The sequence below is a fragment of the Musca autumnalis genome, unplaced genomic scaffold (genome assembly GCF_047663935.1).
Source record: "Musca autumnalis isolate F117 unplaced genomic scaffold, ASM4766393v1 scaffold_3, whole genome shotgun sequence".
In the NCBI taxonomy this organism is placed as follows: domain Eukaryota; kingdom Metazoa; phylum Arthropoda; class Insecta; order Diptera; family Muscidae; genus Musca; species Musca autumnalis.
Window position 1 is genome coordinate 150,751,446 of NW_027411866.1, and position 18,280 is coordinate 150,769,725.

The window sequence follows — 18,280 nt, forward strand, 5'->3', positions numbered from 1 at the left end:
ATCAGGTTCGAATATGGACTATATTTGTCTACTCCTTCTGGTACCTCTCACACACAACTTCGGACAATTTCACTTTAAGACCTGCTCTCGAATCACTTTGATTTTTGTTTAAGCGATTTGCATTCGCTACCTCCATTACGACGGAAAAAGTTTTTTCAGGGGCAAGTCCTTATTTCTGAGGAAAACGGCCCGAAAGGTGTAAAAAATCCCTATGTCACCATATGTGGCTGTCGGAGAGCACGATAACTCTCGAACTGTTCAACCGATTTGGTCCAACATTTGGTCTTCGTCATATTATATCCAAACTTAGTTTCATAGGGCAATACCGGTCCACAACTTCCCGTACTTCTCCCCATTATTAAAAAAATGTCACTAAAATGCTAGGACGATATCACTTGATGAGGCCACCAATTTGGTCCAAACTTTGGATCTCCTAATATTTTGTCAAAATTTAGTTTAACTTTTAAAAGGGCCCATATCTGTCCTCCCTAAGGGTCCCTCCCCCACATAGGTTCAACATTTGTGTCTTAGTGCAGTAAATTCCTAATCCACCTTTTTGTCGGCAAGTTCAAATGTCCAAAAAGGGCCACAAAATTCTGAAGAGACCTTAAATACATTCGATCTGTCCGTAGGTGAACGTTTCACTTCACATTGGCTGAGGGTATATATCTGTCGGCAAAGCCGACTGACACTTTTTTACTTGTTTCATCTGAAAAATCATCTTAATCTACTTGCTGAATCTGGTTGCCAACCCTATTTCGTAGCAAAGCTTATTTTTATTAAAGCGTTTTGCGATGCCTCTAGCATGTGATGGATTTTTTCTAGCACTTGTAGTTTGCGAGAAAATCGGCGCTGGCGTAGCCGCCCCAGTGGCGAAGGCACCCCATTATACCATATGCTTAGGAACCCGAAACAAAACAGGAATCAAACGTATGGGTCTTCGAAATCGAACCAAATCAACGAAAGTTGTTCATGGAAGAAGACCTTCAAAGCAAATTGTTGCCTGTGTGGCGACTATACGCCTTGAGAAATGTAGGACGGTTAAATCTGAGTGGTACCCTACAATTTGTTTGCCTGAAGTCTCCGTAGAAATTCGAAAAACGAATTAGAGAAGACGAATCATTCTGCATCATGACAATGCGAGCTCTCACACATCGATTCAAACCTGCGCCTGTTTGACCGAACAAAACTTGAAATTGACGGGTCATGCGCCGTATAACCAATAACTTCATTTGATTCCAGCACATCAAGCAAAAAGGCGTGGTCAACGATTTTCGTCGCCATAAAATGCTGCAAAAGCGTTCAAAAACCATGTTTTGGAGGTGTGTCAATCAAGCCACTGTAAACAACCCAACACGTGGTCATATGTCGGACTGTCCTGAGTACGCTCAGGCTAAAAACTGTCAAACTTTCCAAAAAAAGTGAAATGACGCCTGGCGACACTGCGTGCTGCCTAGGCCAGAAGGTTTTCTAGTGCCCCTCGTAAATACATTTAGTTATTCAAGCCATTTTCTACCACAACCCTACATTGTCAAGATAACCATGTATTTAAATAGTCCAAAAAATGATGTCCTAATACATATTCAGAAATATTAGGCCCTACTAAATCGCATCACCCATTTGCACATGTTAATAACACAACATTATTCCACAACATCCCATACGGGACAAGGGAGACTTCTCTCATATCAATGAGTGCACCCCGATTCATATTTAGCTCAATGATATGGGACCTTCTGTTTATCGCCGTGTCCGAACGGCGTATCTTAAGACACCACTTGTGGAGAAGTTTTTCAAGGCTGAAATACTCAGAAAATGTCGCCAACATTACTGAGGGGTATTTTGCCACCGTTGAAAAATGTTTGATGTTGCCTGTCCGGGGAATCATACCCCCGACCTTCTATGTGCAAGGCCGGCGTGCATACCATCGCACCACGGTGGCACACATGGTAATAGTTATCTCAAAATTACAGTGCAAATATGGACTATGTCGGACATCTCCTTCCGATACCTCGCTCTCAAGGGTCAAAATTTTTGCATAATGCAGTTTAAGGGCTATTCGAGGATTGTTCTTGGTGATTCAGATTACAATAAATATGAAATAACGGGCAAATATGTAATGCTTCCTTACCACGGTGTGCCCTAACCAAATTTAAATGGAAGGTGCTTACACCTGGGAAGTTTTTGCAGATTCTGAAACTACATTGTTCATAGATGAGAAATATCAAATAAATCGCGATTTAAGTTCACATTTTTAGGGGTTCTATAGGTTTTTACGATTTTGCTTGGAAACCGCGGGTCCTTTGTAAATGGGCCTAAAAAAGTTTGAAGCTGTGAAAATTCTCCACAAGATTGGCTTTTATGATGTTTTCGTAGGTTTTACCGTATTTGAGATTTAGAAGTTCAAATTGAGACAATGCACAGACTGTATCGCCTACTTATAAAACAAAATCATGCTCAGTGCGCCTTAACTAACCATTGATGAAAACCGCTTACACATGGGAAGATTTCGCGGATTCTGAAACAGCAATGTTCATAGATAAGAAAATTAAAAAAGAGAAAAAATCGCCGGAGGGATTTTTAAATAAATCGCGATCAAAATTCACAATTTTAGGGTTTTTTTAGGTTTTTACGATTTTGCTTGGAAATCGCAAGTCAAGTCATCTATGAGCATTGTAGTTTCAGAATCTGCACAAACTTCCCAGGTGTAAGCACCTTCCATTTAAAATTAGTTAAGGCGCACCGTGTGACATAAGACCCTGGTTGTTACGAGAACTATCAAGAGGAATGATTCCAAAAATTAGTCAGTTACAATATTGACTTTTTTGGTAAATTCCTACAGGTACTTCCTCCGCAATAGTTCAATGCTTTTGCGAAAATCTACTTCACGGTACGTCTTGAACGTGTTGTACTAAAAGAAGCAAATCCTTCCTAAAATATGAGCCCCGGAATATACCAATACCATACAATTCTCGCACAACAATTCTTAGCAGTCTTTGTGGTCTTTAATTTTATTCTTTATATTTCTCTCGATAGAGATCCGAAAGCTCCGAAATCCCTGCACAGGTAGTATTCTTGCAATATGCACGCAGAAAAAAAATATTTTTCGCTTTTGTTGGAACAAAAATATCTATTTTTGTTCCAAAAAAATACTTGTTTTGTTCAAGCATTGTAATTTAAATCCAAAAATACCATTTTTTTTCTCCAAACATAGAAAACAACAACAACTTGCTAAAGTTCGTAATATTGTAAAAATCATTAACAATACCCATGGTAGAAACTATAATAATCTAGAATTTTAACAAAAACTATTGTCAGCCTAGAAAACCTGTTACTGAAATTGTTGATTTGGTTGTATATAATTCTCATATACACTTTCCACATGACTTTGATATAAATATCGCGTATAACATTACGAGCATTGATGAACACAACACATGGTTTGCTGCTTTAACTGACAACAAAGACAAACAGAGCTACTCCATCGCGGCTCATCGGAGCATCCACCACAACATAGGGAATAATTAAACACACACATAAAAAGAAAACACAAATTATTATGGCCGCTTCTCAGATTGTGCCGGTATAACTCAACCACCAAAACCCAAAGAAGAATGTAACAAAACAGAAACAAATAAAAACAAGAATCTCATTGTTGGTATACATACACAAAAAAAAAAAAAAATAAAATCATCCTGTCATACAAAAAAAAAATCACCAAAATTGTTGTTTCACCACGGCATCGAATACCGAGAGAAGAGACAAAAATTGTCAAAGAAAAGAGAAAAATATTGTTCAGTTGACAAAAACTATTTTTGGATTTAACAAAAACAATTGCTGAAATTGAACAAAACGATTGTTGGATTAACAATACTACATACGGAATCTAACAATATTTTACAATACATATTTTGCTCTTCGAATATTGTTGGATCAATCATATTTTTTCTCTGCATGTGTATCAAATGGATTATGTTGTTTTTAGACAATTTCTAAGGCCCACTGTCTATGTGTTTGTGGGGTAAACTCCTAAAAACTTACGCTGAAAACTTTGAAAACATCTTAAGACGTTGTGAATACTAAATTAGAGTTTCATGTGTATCCATCTTTTATTATTTCTTTATTTAGGAGTATTTAGCTTTCGGCAAAGCCGACTAATTCAATTTTACTTGTTGAGACTTGCTTTAACCATATTATGAAGACTTATAAATAGTGCTAAAACCCGAATTAAATACAATGCCATCATCCATGGGAATGTACTTAAGCTATAGCGAGACAATAAAGATTTTTTTTTTTCAAATTTGTGTACTCATCGGAAAACATGGAAATAAATTATTGAATATTATGCAAGATATAGGAAATATTTTCCAAAAATTGAATAACCAACTTCGAGAAGACACTTGAAACATTTTAAACAAAAAATAATACATAATTGTTTTAATTTTAACACAACCACACAGTACATTTACTTTAATACGCCGTGTGTTTCTTAACGTTTTTGCCCTAGCCCAACCCCATTATCCCCGGCCGCTGTGTTTTTTAGTTAATTGTTGTTGGCTTTAAAAAAAACAAAAAAACACCAACCTAAAAAGAGTTTGAATAAAAACAGACATTAGTGCTGAATTTCATCACCTGCAACGCCAAATAAAATCATCACAAATATCCTAACAAAACAAATATAAGATGTTATTTCATACGGCTGATATTTTAAGAGAACCAATTTTAGTTTTTTTTTATGTTTTCTATATATATATTTCTTATGTTTGTTTTGATGACCATCTCACAAGTGCTATTTAGAATTATTATAATTTTTAATAGTATTTAAAATCGAAAACCGATTGAGTTAAATGAAAACAGCTTTAAAAAAACAATGTTTTTTCCTTTAATTTTAAGTTTACAAAACCAATTGTAACACAAAAACGCAATGTAATTTTCGCTTGCTTGCATTATGGCATATGCTTTCTTTTGTTTTAGTTTATTATTTTCTTCCTTTCTAAATATTTCCACAAAAGAATTTTATTTCCTCGCTTAGTAAAAAGCTTTATATAGTTTAACCAATTATTATATGTCTTTGCTATTGTTTGGTAACCTATTAATATTAACACTTTTATATTATCCGTTTATATTATCACTTATTGCAATACTAAGAAAATATTAAATTATTCTAAAATATGCAATAAAGTTGTTGCTTTTCTTATTTTGAATTTAGTATAATTGTTATACAGAGAGCTAAAAGTATATACAAAAGAATATTTATATTTTTGATGTGCAGCATTTTCCAAACCTGATGATACAACACAAAAATACAATTTTAATAAAAATTTCAACACTTAACAAAGGAATTATTTGAAGAAATAGGAATTTGGATACTTATTCGTATTCATAGGTCACGAAAGTAATTATGTATAGTGTGAAGTTGAACAGCACGTTTTCAGAAGAAAAAAAGTTGTCTTAAGTGCTACGGTTCCAGAAAGTCATAGGACAGTATCAGGAACTGGAGTACTCAACAATTCTAACATTCAATAAAAGTATTTCACTACCTAACTTGGGAGAGAGATAGATGGAGAAATTATGTATTCAATGGTGACGAACATTTTATTTTGATTAATGGCGACGCCGCACAGTGTTGCCGCTTCCAAATAAAAGAGGACAAAAATAGAAGGCTTTGACCTAGGTTGATGCATTTTTGCACAAGTACTTACATATGAGGGCACAGGTATGAAAAATATCAACTTTGGTCCATATCGGTTCAGATTTGGATATAGCCCACATACATATATATCTTTTACCGGTTTTGCTACAACTCGTTCAATTTTGAACGAATTGCGCTCAAATTTAATATGTAATATTTTCTTAGGCCCCTGAGTAGTTCCACCGATTTTCGTAAAAATCGGTCCAGATTTGAATATAGCTCCCATATATATATTTTTGACGATTAGCCTTCAAATTTAACATGGGATGTTTCCTCAGGCCCCTGTTCAGTTTTACCGATTTTGATTTTATTTCGCAAAAATCGGTACAGATTTGAATGTAGCCTCCATATATGTATATTTCCCCGAATTTACTATAAATCCCTCAATTTGTGATGAATAGCCTTCAAATTTAACATGGAATATTTCCTCAGGCCCCTGTTCAGTTTTTCCGATTTTGATTTGATTTTGCAAAAATCGGTACAGATTTGGATATAGCCTCCATATATATCTTTCACCGATTTTGCTATAAATCGGTCAGTTTTTGAAAAATAGCCTCCGCACAGTGGGAAAAATTCAAATCTAGCGTGCAGAAAATAAAAGTCGATGTTCATACCCTCAGCCTTTAGGCTAGAAAGAGTATATGCACTTTCATACGGGCAAAATGTGCCTCATCGAAATAATGGTTTTAGACCCCAAGTATTATTGGACGAAATGTGTTTCAGACAATTTTGAGTCGATTTAGCAATGTCCGTCCGCCTGTCTGTCTGTCTGGCTGGTGCGCACAATAACTCTTAAACGGATGAGCCGATTTGGTCCAAAATTTGGCTTTCGTAATATTTTGTCCAAACTTAGTTTAAGTTCGAAGATGGGCCATATCGGTTCGAAAATGTTCGGAAAATTTGTGCACACGATAACTCTTGAAGGAAGTAACCGATTTGGTCCATACTATGTACATCATTAGATGGGTATCAGACTTAGATAAGGTTTCAATATGGACTCATTCCACAGTCTACTCCTTCGGGTACCTCCCACACAAAATTTCGGAAAAAGTTCAGTTTAGGGCCTCCTCTCGAATCGCTTTGATTTTTGTTGTAGCAGCTTATATTCACTGTCCCCCCATACGATCATACTTCCTGAGAAGATAGCCTGAAAGGTGCAAAAAAACCCTATGACACAGTGTGTAGTGGTTGGAGCGTAAGATAACTCTCGAACGGATCTGCCGTTTCGGTCCAAAATGTGGCCTTCGTAATATTTTTTTCCAACTTAGTTTGTGTTCGAAGATAAGCCATATCGGTCCATTCCCTCAAGTACCTCCCCCACAAAAGTTCAAAAATATTCGGAAAAATTGTGCGTACGATAACTTTTGATGGGAGTGACAGATTTGGTCCATACTTTACACATCCCAATATATCTACCAGGTATAGGTCAGGTTCGAATATGGAATATATTTGTCCACTCTGTCGGGTACCTCCCACACAAAATTTCGAAAAAGCTCACTTTAATACCTGCTCTCGGATCACTTTGATTTTTGTTGAAGCAACTTGCATTCGCTGCCTCAATTACGACGGTAAAAGGGGTTTCAAGTCTAGTGACTGGAGAGCTCGAACCGAATACTGCGTTCGTCCAAACTTTGGATATCGTAATATGTCTTCGAATATTAGATGAAATTCGAAGGTGGAAGTAGTGGACCTTCCGATACCTCCCCCACAAAAGTTCGAAAATATTCGCTAAAATGGTACTCTAAATATTGTCGAAACTCAGTTTAAAAAAGCTCTATCTATCGATAGCCCCGCAAATTTTTGCGCTTTAGTCCTATCCATATTGTTTTGAAAACCCCCCTAAATTAGAGTTGGGCAATCTCATTCAATTGAACGATCCGGATCACTAGCTCGTTCAATGGACACCGGTGATTTTTTTGACAAAACTGCGTATACTTAATTGCACACGCTGGTTTTTATGATGTTACTCATTCGCCTTTGAACGAGGACAGTGATCCGGATCGTTCAATTGAACGAGATTGCCCAACTCTACCCTAAATATATAAGGGTATATCTCTGTCGGCAATGTCGACTGATACTTTTTTACTTGTTTATTGTATGTTTATCCAAAATTTGGATAAGAATAGCTCTAAATTGACAATTTACTTCGCTTATTGATGTATTGGACAAATTTGTTATTTATTATAATTTTCTGGTATAGCTCCGATAGAACAGTACCTACCGATTTTCGGTATTTTGAAGATTTCTGCCACATTATCCAACCGAAATGGCTAAAATTTGGTATGTAGTCCCAGTTAGGGGCATAACATATTCAGACAGAATTCTCGGTACGGGTGCACATAGCACTCATAGAACGGTATCGCCCGATTTTGGTAATTTTGAGGGGTTTAGCCACATTATCGAAATTAAATAGCAGAGATTTGGCAATTAGTCATCGTTGTGAGTATAAAACATTCCGACAGGGAATTATCGGTATAGGTTCACGTTTTGATATAGTCCCCATATTACGGTATCGCCCGATAATAATGACATGGAAGCATGGAGTTGACCTCGAAACACGCTATATCGCTGAAAGCAGGTCCACAAGGAGTGACTTTTGTGAAAAGTTCTAGATGATCCTCGAACGGCCCTTTAGGGAAAAAATTGTCCGATCTATTACTTAGTATATCGTTCTATATATACTTGGCCCATTACAGAACATTTGTTCTATAGGCCGAACTAAGAAAAGATCTCCAATTCTCTCTATTTGGTGCTTCGCACTCTGGAATACCGCGCCTTTTCATCTCTTCATCCACTTGTTTGCGCCATCTATTCTTTGGCCTGCCAATTCTGCGTGCCAAGCGGTTCGTATTTATACGCCTTTTTAGTGGGTTCATCATCGCTAATTCTTATGATATGGTCTAGCCAACGCAATCGCTGCATCTCAATACGTTTAACCATATTGATGTCGTTGTATAGTAGATACAGCTCGTGGTTCATGCGACGTCGATATTCACCGTCAACGCAGATTGGTCCGTAGATCTTTCGAAGAATTTTTCTCTCAAACACACCAAGCACTGCTTTATCTGCTTGCGCAAGTACCCAGGCTTCGAAACCGTACATCAGTACGGGTAGTATCAGTACGGTTGGAAGAAATTTTGCGATGTGCAAAGTATCTACAAAATCGGATACTTAATTCGTAAGTTATGCTCATCAGTCATTTCAGTTGGTGCCAACAGGGTTTCTTACGGGCTTGCCCTTGAAAAAATTACAGTCGTAGGACTGTAGTAGGACAATACAGAGCAAAAATTTCCAAACGATACGAAAAATGTTCTTAAACTGCACTTTTTTAGGAAATACCTCAGTTTTGGTATATCCCCCTTAAAACGGTACCACCCGGTCAAGGATGGTCGTCCATATATTGGTATAGTCCCATATAACTGTACCTCCGGATTTAAAGTATTTTGAGGTTTTTAGCTATATTTTCTGACCGCATTAGCTGAAATTTCACATTTGATGTTCCTAATGACCAAAAAACTTCTGTACTTAAAGTTACCTAGATAGGTCCACCTCTTTGGTATAGCCCCCATATAACGGTACTCCCCGATTTTCGGTAATTTGAGGATTTAAGCTTTAACTTTTGACTGTAATTTGACATTTGAGGTTCTTAGTGGTCACACCACTTCTCCACAGAAAAATTGTTTATATAGACCCATGTCTTGGTATAGGCCTCATATAACCATACCTCCCGATTTTCGGTATTTTGTATTTTGAGGTTTTTAGCTACAATTTAACTAGCTGTAATTTGGCATTTGAGGTTCTCTGTGGTCACGAAACTTCTCCACCAAAAATCGTCAGCATAGTTATATGTTTTTATAAGCCCCCATAAAACGGAAAGCCCCGATATTTTGTATGTAGCCGAAGTAGCTGTTGTTTGACATTTGAGGTTCTCATAGGGCCCAAAACTCCTCCATCAAAAATTCACCACATACGTCCAGTGCAAAGACTGGACCTAACCGATTACTCCCTTCGATAATTATCGTGCGCACCATTTCAGAAAAACATTTTGGAACCATACAGTCCATATTCGGAGCAGATATGTATGTGGAAGAATATCGGTTGAAAATGTAGTCATTTTTTGCGGATGTACCCGAAGAAGTGGGCGGATATGAATCACCTTTGAACTTGTTGTAAGTTTGGACAAAAATATGAAAAGGTTCAAACTTTTGAGCGATTAGGGTTATCCATCTAAACCCTGAGGTTATAAACAGATCGGCACCTTTAAGTGTTTTCAATTCCGATAATTATTCAGTAAAGAATGTCGGGCTTGCACTTTTTCATTTCATCCGTCATTGCACTTTCTCTAAAAATAATCCGGACATACCAAGTGCGGATTCCTAGGTCAAGACTCTGTATTCATCCTTATCGTGTTTTTATATGTATCGCGTTTTCAATGTCCGTCCGTCTGTCTGGCTGACTGGTGCACACAATAACTCTAGAACAGATCAACCGATTCGAACCAAATGTTGGGTATCGCAATATTTTGCCTTAACTTAGTTTAAGTTCGAAGATGTACCATATCGGTCCACTCCTTCGGGTACCTCCCCCACAAAAGTTCGAAAATGTTCGGAATATTTGTGCGCACGATAACTCTTGAAGGGAGTAACAGATTTAATATACTTTGCACATCCTGAAATTTCTACCAGGCTTAGATGAGGTTCCAATATGGACTCAATCGGTTCACTCCTTCGGGTACCTCCCACACAAAATTTCGGAAAAGTTCAGTTTAGGATCAGCTCTCGAATCGCTTTGATTTTTGTTGTAACAACTTGTATTAACTGCCCCCCATACGACGGTACAAGTTTCATCAGGGGCAAACCCATACTTCCTGACAAAGTAGCCTGAAAGTTACAAAAAAAAACCCTATGACCCCTATTTTGGCCTTCGTAATATTTTGTCCAAATGGATTATATCGGTACACTCCTTCCGGTACCTCCCTCACGATAACTCTTGAAGGGAGTAACCGATTTGGTCAATAATTTGTACATCGTGAAATTTCTATCAGACTTAGATGAGGTTCAAATATGGACTCAATCGGTCCACTCCTTCGTATACCTCCACACAAAATTTCGAAAAAGTTCACTTTAGGACCTGCTTTCGAATCGCTTTGATTTTTGTTGAGACAACTTGCATTCACTGCCCCCAATACGAGGTTACAAGTTTCATCAGGGGCAAGTCCATACTTTCTGAGAAAATAGCCTAAAATATGCAACCAACCCCTGTGACACCGTGTGTAGTGGTTAGATCGCAAGATAACTCTCGAACGGATCTGTCGATTAGGTCCAAATTATGGCCTTCGTAATATTTTATGCATACTTGGTTTAAGTTCGAAGATAAGGAATATCGGTCCACTCCTTCAGGTACCTCCCCCACAAAAGTTCAAAAATGTTTGGAAAAATTGTGCGCACGATAACTATTGAAGGGAGTGACCGATTTGGTCCATACTTTACACATCTTAATATATCTACCAGATATAGATCAGGTTCGAATATGGACTGTCAGGTACTTCCTACACAAAATTGCGAAAAACTTCACTTTAATACCTGCTCTCGAATCATTTTGATTTTTGTTGAAGAAACTTGTACTCGCTGCCTCAAGTACGACGGTAAAAGTTTTTTTCAGAGGCTATGGACATGCCTCTTCTTGAGAAAACAGCCCGAAAGTTGTAAAAACCCCTATGGCACCATATGTAGTGGCTGGAAAGCTCGAACCGAATACTGCGTTCGTCCACACTTTGGATATCGTAATATTTCTTTGAATATTAAATTAAATTCGAAGGTGGTGCTTATAGGTCCACTCTTTCCGGTACCTCCCCCACAAAAGTTCGAAAATATTCGCTAAAATGGTATGCGCGATATCTCATAAACGTAGCAATCGATTTTGTCCAAACTTAATTTATGTTCAAATGCTCAACAGTTTTGTGTGGTTTATCGTCTGTTCGAGGATACTTTGAAAATTTAATCCAATCCATGTTTTTGTCGGTTCATAAGCCCAAAATTTTGAAAACCCCACCCTAAATACATAAGTTTTTTTTTGGAAAAGGTGTTTCAATCCACACAGGCTGAGGGTATATCTCTGTCGGCAAAGCCGACTTATACTTTTTTACTTGTTTTTACTCAGACGTATCTTTTGTAACCACATCGCTAATTTATTCCCATTTCCATTGCACTTCCTGTAATCAGGTCGAGGGGAAAAATAAACCTTTAGCTCTCTTATCGCAAACTAACACTACAACACCTACATTGTCACATTAAAATGCTTTAAATCCGTTGTTAATTGCTTTAATTGTAATTGTAATCTATTGAATTGAATATTGAATTGAAATGCATGTTGTTTCAGTTGTTATAATTATAATTGATTTGTTTTAGCACAGTATTATAAAATTGAAAAAACAATCCTAATCCCACATTTAAAGAAACGTCCAAAATAATGTTGAAAGTAGTTTTAAGTTTCTAACGAAATAAACACGAACAACTTCATGAATATAAAATTACTTTTTTTTAAACTTCATTCTTTTGAAATTTACAATTTCAGTTTTTCGTTCGTTTGGATCATATACGAAAGTGTTTTACACAAAAAGGTGGAATTTTCGTATTGGAGGAATATAGTAAGTATATCTATTCATAAAGACTATTTGTAATCAATAATGGGAACTGAGGCAAAACCACATAACATATATGTACTTTGTATCGCTTGCTCTGTCAATTTTTTTTAATTGTGTACTTCTAAAATCAGCATGAAAAGTTTAAAAACTCTGTTAGCGTATACACGATGGTCTAGACTTATAACAAAAGTCTTTAAGGCTACAGATTTTTACCTTAAACCGAAAATTCAGCTGTTTGATTTTTGGCTTCTGAAAAGTCACTAAAAATCGATGACCAGTTTCAAGCAAAATAATTATAAGTCTTAAACTTCAAAATACATGTATCGATCGATAATGTTCTTACGGTGCTCTTGAGGCGATACAGTAAGTTCATTGTCCCAATTTGAACTTTTATATCTCAAAACCGGTTAAACCTACGATAATATCGTAAAGGTCAATCTTGTAGAGAATTTTCACTGCTACAACATTTTTTTAATCCCATTTCCCATCAAAATTGTGAAAACCTAAAACCCTAAAAATGTGAACTTAGACCTCGATTTTTTTAAAAAGCGTTCCGGCGATTTTTTGTTTTTTGATTTTCTCATCTATGAACTTTGTAGTTTCAGAATCTCAAAAAACTTCCTAGGTGTAAGCTCCTTTCGTTTAAAGTTGGTTCAAGAGCACCGTGTACTGCAATAAAACTGCTGTTACCAGTTACACTTAAATGTAAATACTGGACACGACATACTGCAACTTTTCTATAATCAATTTATACATTTAGGAAGTGATATATTTAAAATATCAAGAAATCCATATTTAGAATACCAAAAATTAAATCTTACTATGGCTTCATTAAAAAAATATTTTTTTTTATTTCAGATCCTAAAACACGCCAGCTTATACAACGAAAATATAAATCGAACATGGTAAGTACAATGTTTTGATTGGTTAAAAATACATTATAATTAGAAAATTTCCAAAAAAAAATATTAATGCAATCATTTTGATTTTGTGCACGTTTAAAACATGTTCATCTTTTTCTAACACATTTGATTTTTGTTAATAACTATACAAAGTCGGTTGCAAACATTTAAAATAAAAAATTCAGAAAAAAATATAAACAAATAAAAACTAAAATACTAAAGTCGAAGAATTACTATGGGAGATATAAACAATTGTATTTCACGAATGAATTAGCTCATATTTACAACTCCATGAAGGGACTATCGAAAGAAAATTATGGGTACATACACTGTGTGTAATTTTTTTAGTCATGTTTTATTAACCATATTCTGACACCGCAGCGTGATAGAAGACCAAAGAATAGAAGACACGTGTCTCGCCGTTTTCCCCTATCTCATCAACTTTCGCGGTTGTAGGCCTCCAAAGGTTTGATGCTTTGATGTAAAAAGGGGTTATATTTCAAAACTATATCTTCCAAACCGTTAGGAATTTTGAATTTATCTCAGAGGCAAAATTGTAGATCTTCTCTTAAGGAACAAAAATTGTGAACTTATATAATCCATCAAACTTCATATACAAGGTCAAAATCGCCAAGGTCAAATTTCTTTTAAAAATTTTACTCGGGTTTTGGTCTGCAGCTTTCAAACCAACTATAAAAATGTACCTCAGATCCCAATAAACATCTTTCTAGAACATACCCACCAAATTTGAAGGAAGGAGTTCCATACGATGACGTGATTTCATGGCATCTTTTGCATTGGTTTAAACGAAGTCGTGAAAGATCCGATCTTTTCATTAGCATTTGAACCAATGCTAAGGAACTCGTGAAAGATCCGATCTTTTCATCAGCATTTGAACTCATTCCATCGATCCAAAAGAGATTAATTTAGTGTTTTTATTTATACACATTTTTATAAATATATAAGATTAATTATTTACAATAGGCTTGATGTTGTCGGAGACTCGAAATTACAACCAACTTTGTTAAAACTCTCGTCGTAATGATAATGTCATTGCAAAGGGTTGGTGACAATGACCTGCCAAAGCATTGGTGGAATTGACATGCCAAAGCATTGGTGAAAATTACATGTCAAAGCATTGGTGTAAATGACATGCTTTGGATCCAGAAATGAATAGCATCTTTTGGGGTCCACGCTCATATAAAATTCATCGATGAAGATGGTAAAAAGATGACATGTCAGATCACTTGCACCCATGATTGAATGGCATATTTGGCATCGAACATTTTGCTTGGTATGAACTCTGTATAGACTGTTCTTAAAGGCCAACATAACAAAGCAAATGGGATTTTTATCCTGTTTTCTCTGGTTCTGATCCACAGATACTAAACCGTTCAATATTCAAGAAAACAACCAACTGCAATAATGTAGCAAAGACATCAATGAACAACTTTCTTGAACATGCGAAATGTCTATGAACGGTTCTTAAAGGTGAAAATAGCAAATAACATTTGAAAATATTCAATTTTTACACTTTTTTCACCGATTCTGGTCCAAAGATACCCAACCGCGCAAAAATTTGGGATACCGTCAACTACAAAAATGTACCTAAAATTTCAGTAAACAACTTTTTAGAACATATGAGGATTCTAGGAACGATTCTCAGGGCTGAAATTCAAGAACAATAGAATTATTTTTAACATTCCCCCTGCTCAGGTTTAGAAATAACAAACTGTTAAAAACTCAAGTAAATTAGAAAGGTTTGGTATTTACGGACCTGAACAGGAAAGAATGATCTAAAATAATCGAATTTTGAGCTTGAAAAATCTTTCCTAAGATCTTCATATGTTCTAGAAAGTTGTTTATTGAAATCAGTTTGTTTTGTAAAAACAAATATCATATCCAATCCCGAAAAAAAACTATTAAAACAAGTAAGAAAGTATCAGTCAGCTGAGCCGACACAGATATACCCTCAGCCCCGTACCCGAAGAAAAAAAGTTAACACAGTACTCCTGTATGTTTTTTAGCTGTTGGAAAAATTTTCCAGGGTGGAAAGGGTCGCAAAAAACTACATGTTGCAATAAAATTCAGAATGATCCAAGACGAGTGCATTTTTTCCAAACTTTGGGTAGAGTGTACCCGTAGGAGTGATCCGATGTAGTACATATTCGGACCTAAAACAAATCTGTAGGAAATAATTTTTTTTCTTTATTAGTCTATGGATATTTCCTTACAGACTATATAATTAAAAATGTTGTACTTAATTTTCTGAATTTAAATATATTACAATTTTACTTTTCAATTTACAAAGTTTGAGCTAAATCGATTTCTCTCTTAAAGGGTTATTTTACACATTAGCCAGTTTAGGTGGTGCCGGTAGGATTTTCTGGACCTTTTCGGGTCATTATATCAGGAAGTATGGACTTTCCCACGAAACAAAATTACAACGTCGTAACAGGGCCGCAAGTGCAACCTGCTGCGTCACAAATTAATAAGATCAGAGAAGAGTTGTTAAACTATACTTTTTCCAAATTTTGTGTGGGAGGTACACAAATGAGTGGACCGATATAGTCCATATTAGAACTCGATCTATGCCTGAAAGTATTATTACCAATAGCAAAGTTTGGCTCAATTCGGTTATTCCCTCCTACAGTTATCACGCCCACAATCTTGGCGAAAAATTTTGATCCTTTGTGGGGGAGGTACCGGAAGGAGTGGACCGATATGGTCTATCTTCGAATTTAAACTAAGTTTGGACAAAATATTGAAAGACCCAAAATATTAACCAAATCTGTTGATCCGTTCGAGAGTTATCGTGCACTCCAACTACGACACATGGTATTATATGGGTTGTTTGCAGTTTTCGTGCTGATTTCCGAGGATATATGGACTTGCTCCCGAAAAAATTATATCGTCGTAATGGGGGTAGTGAATACAAGTGGCTGCAACAAAAATCAAAGCGATTCGAGAGCAGGCCTTAAACTACACTTAAGCAAAATTTTGTGTGGGAGGTACCCGAAAGAGTGAACCAATAGGGTCCATATTGGAACCTCATCTATGTCTGGTAGAAATGTCACGATGTGCAAAGTATCGACTAATTCGGTTACTCCCATCAAGAGTTATCGTGCGGACAATTTTTCCGAACATTTTTGAACTTTTGTGGGGGAGGTACCTGAAGGAGTGGACCGATATGGCCCATCTTCGAACTTAAATCAAATCTGGACAAAATATTTCGATACCCAAAACTTGAACCGAATCGATTGATCCGTTCGAGAGTTATCGTGCGCACCAGCCAGCCAGACGGACAGACAAACAGACAGACAGACGGACGGACATTGCTAGATCGACTCAAAATTGTCTGAAACGGATATCGTACAAACATACTTGGGGTCTAAAACCATTATTTCGATGAGGCACATTTTTGGCCGTATCAAAGTGTAAATACCCTCTTTAGCCTAAAGGCTGAGGGTATAAAAACTGGTTTAAAGTTATTTATTGAAATTTGTATTCCCAACTTAAAAATATTACGAGAAAAATAAAAGAACTACAGTGTCGGCCAAAACTAAAGCACCCCTCAGTACATTTTTATACCCTACACCACTATGCAGGGTATTATAAGTTGGTTTTGGCCAAAAAGTTTGTAACGCATCGAAATAATGGTCGTATACCCATACTTATATATACCAAAATTAATGTTTCGACGAGCTGGATCGATCTGGCTATGTGTGTCCGTCCGTCCGTCTGTCCATCTAAACCTTGGGGGTGCCGGAGGGGAAGAAGCCTATTGATTTTGGTGATGATCGGATAATATTTAGGGTTCGGAATAGGGGAAAAACTTATGTGGATAAAAAGACAACGTTTTTTTTTCCAAAGCGAATATCTCAGCTTCTGTATACCAAAAGACAATGAAAGTAGAAAATATCACCTTTCTAATGATGTTAAGTAGGTTCTCGTAGGTGATCAAACAACGAAGATATCACAATAGTCGCAAATAAAACCCAACTTTTCATACTGATCACAGTTTTGGTTGGAGGCTTTCCAAAAGCAAAGCCTGACTATAAAAGTAGAAGATCCCATCTTTACAATGATGCAAACTAGGTCGGCGTAGGTGACCAACTAACGGAGATATCGCAATAGTCGATAATACATCCCATTTTTCCATTTTTTTTGGAAATCACGCTACAGGTCGCAATTTGGATCGGATCGTCACGAAATTTCGAGGGTTAATGGAGGTCTCACAGAGGAAGGAGCCTATTGATTTTGGTGATAGTCGGATAATATCTCAGCGTCTATAAAAGGTATATAAAAAGCAAAACCTGACAAGGAAAGTAGAAAATATCACCTTTACAACGATGTAACGTAGGTTGTCATAGGTGGTCACACAACGAAGATATCGCAATAGTCGCTAATAGAAGCCAACTTTTCAAGTTTGCGATTTTAATAATAATAACGAATATCACACTTTTGGTTGGAGACCATCTAAAAGCCTGACTAAGAAAGTAGAAAATCCCATCTTTAAAATTATGCAAAGTAGGTTGGCGTAGGTGGTCAAATAATAGAGATATCGCAATAGTCGGTAATACATCCCTTTTTCCAATTTTTCTGCAATCACACTACATGTCGGAATTTTGATCGGATCATCACGAAAATTTCTCACAGAGATAGAAGCATATTGATGTTGGTGATGTCGATAGTAGTCAAATATAAAATTAAATATTAATTATTTTGGTTCAGTTCGCTTTAAGTCATTTGGTATAAAAGCCAGATAGGTGAAAACTTTTGTATCTCCCTAAAAGAAATGTTTTCGAGTGAAAAGATTATGCACAGAGTTAGTGATGTAGGGTATCACATATTCGGCCGCATTCCGACTATTGCCTTTTCTCACTTGTTTTTGGTAATTTTTTTTAAGAAAACAACTTTGTATTTTTTTGTATTTTTCTTTTTATTTATTTATATCTATATTATTGGAAAGTACAAACATAAGGAATTCAGAATTTTATAAACAAAAGTTAAAATTCAAAAAACATTTTACGTCGCAAATAT

The 18,280-nt window shown here is 36.2% G+C and overlaps 1 protein-coding gene across 3 annotated transcripts in view; it reads left to right on the forward strand.

Annotated features, from left to right (window-relative positions):
- Rab3-GEF (Rab3 GDP-GTP exchange factor) overlaps positions 1-18,280 on the forward strand; it is a 271,271-nt gene that overhangs the window by 239,698 nt on the left and 13,293 nt on the right. For all 3 annotated transcript variants that reach the window (XM_073974856.1, XM_073974857.1, XM_073974858.1), the window contains 2 exons: positions 12,266-12,338; positions 13,194-13,240. In XM_073974856.1, the coding sequence (XP_073830957.1) occupies positions 12,266-12,338; positions 13,194-13,240 (120 nt within the window). The remainder of the gene's footprint in view (positions 1-12,265; positions 12,339-13,193; positions 13,241-18,280) is intronic.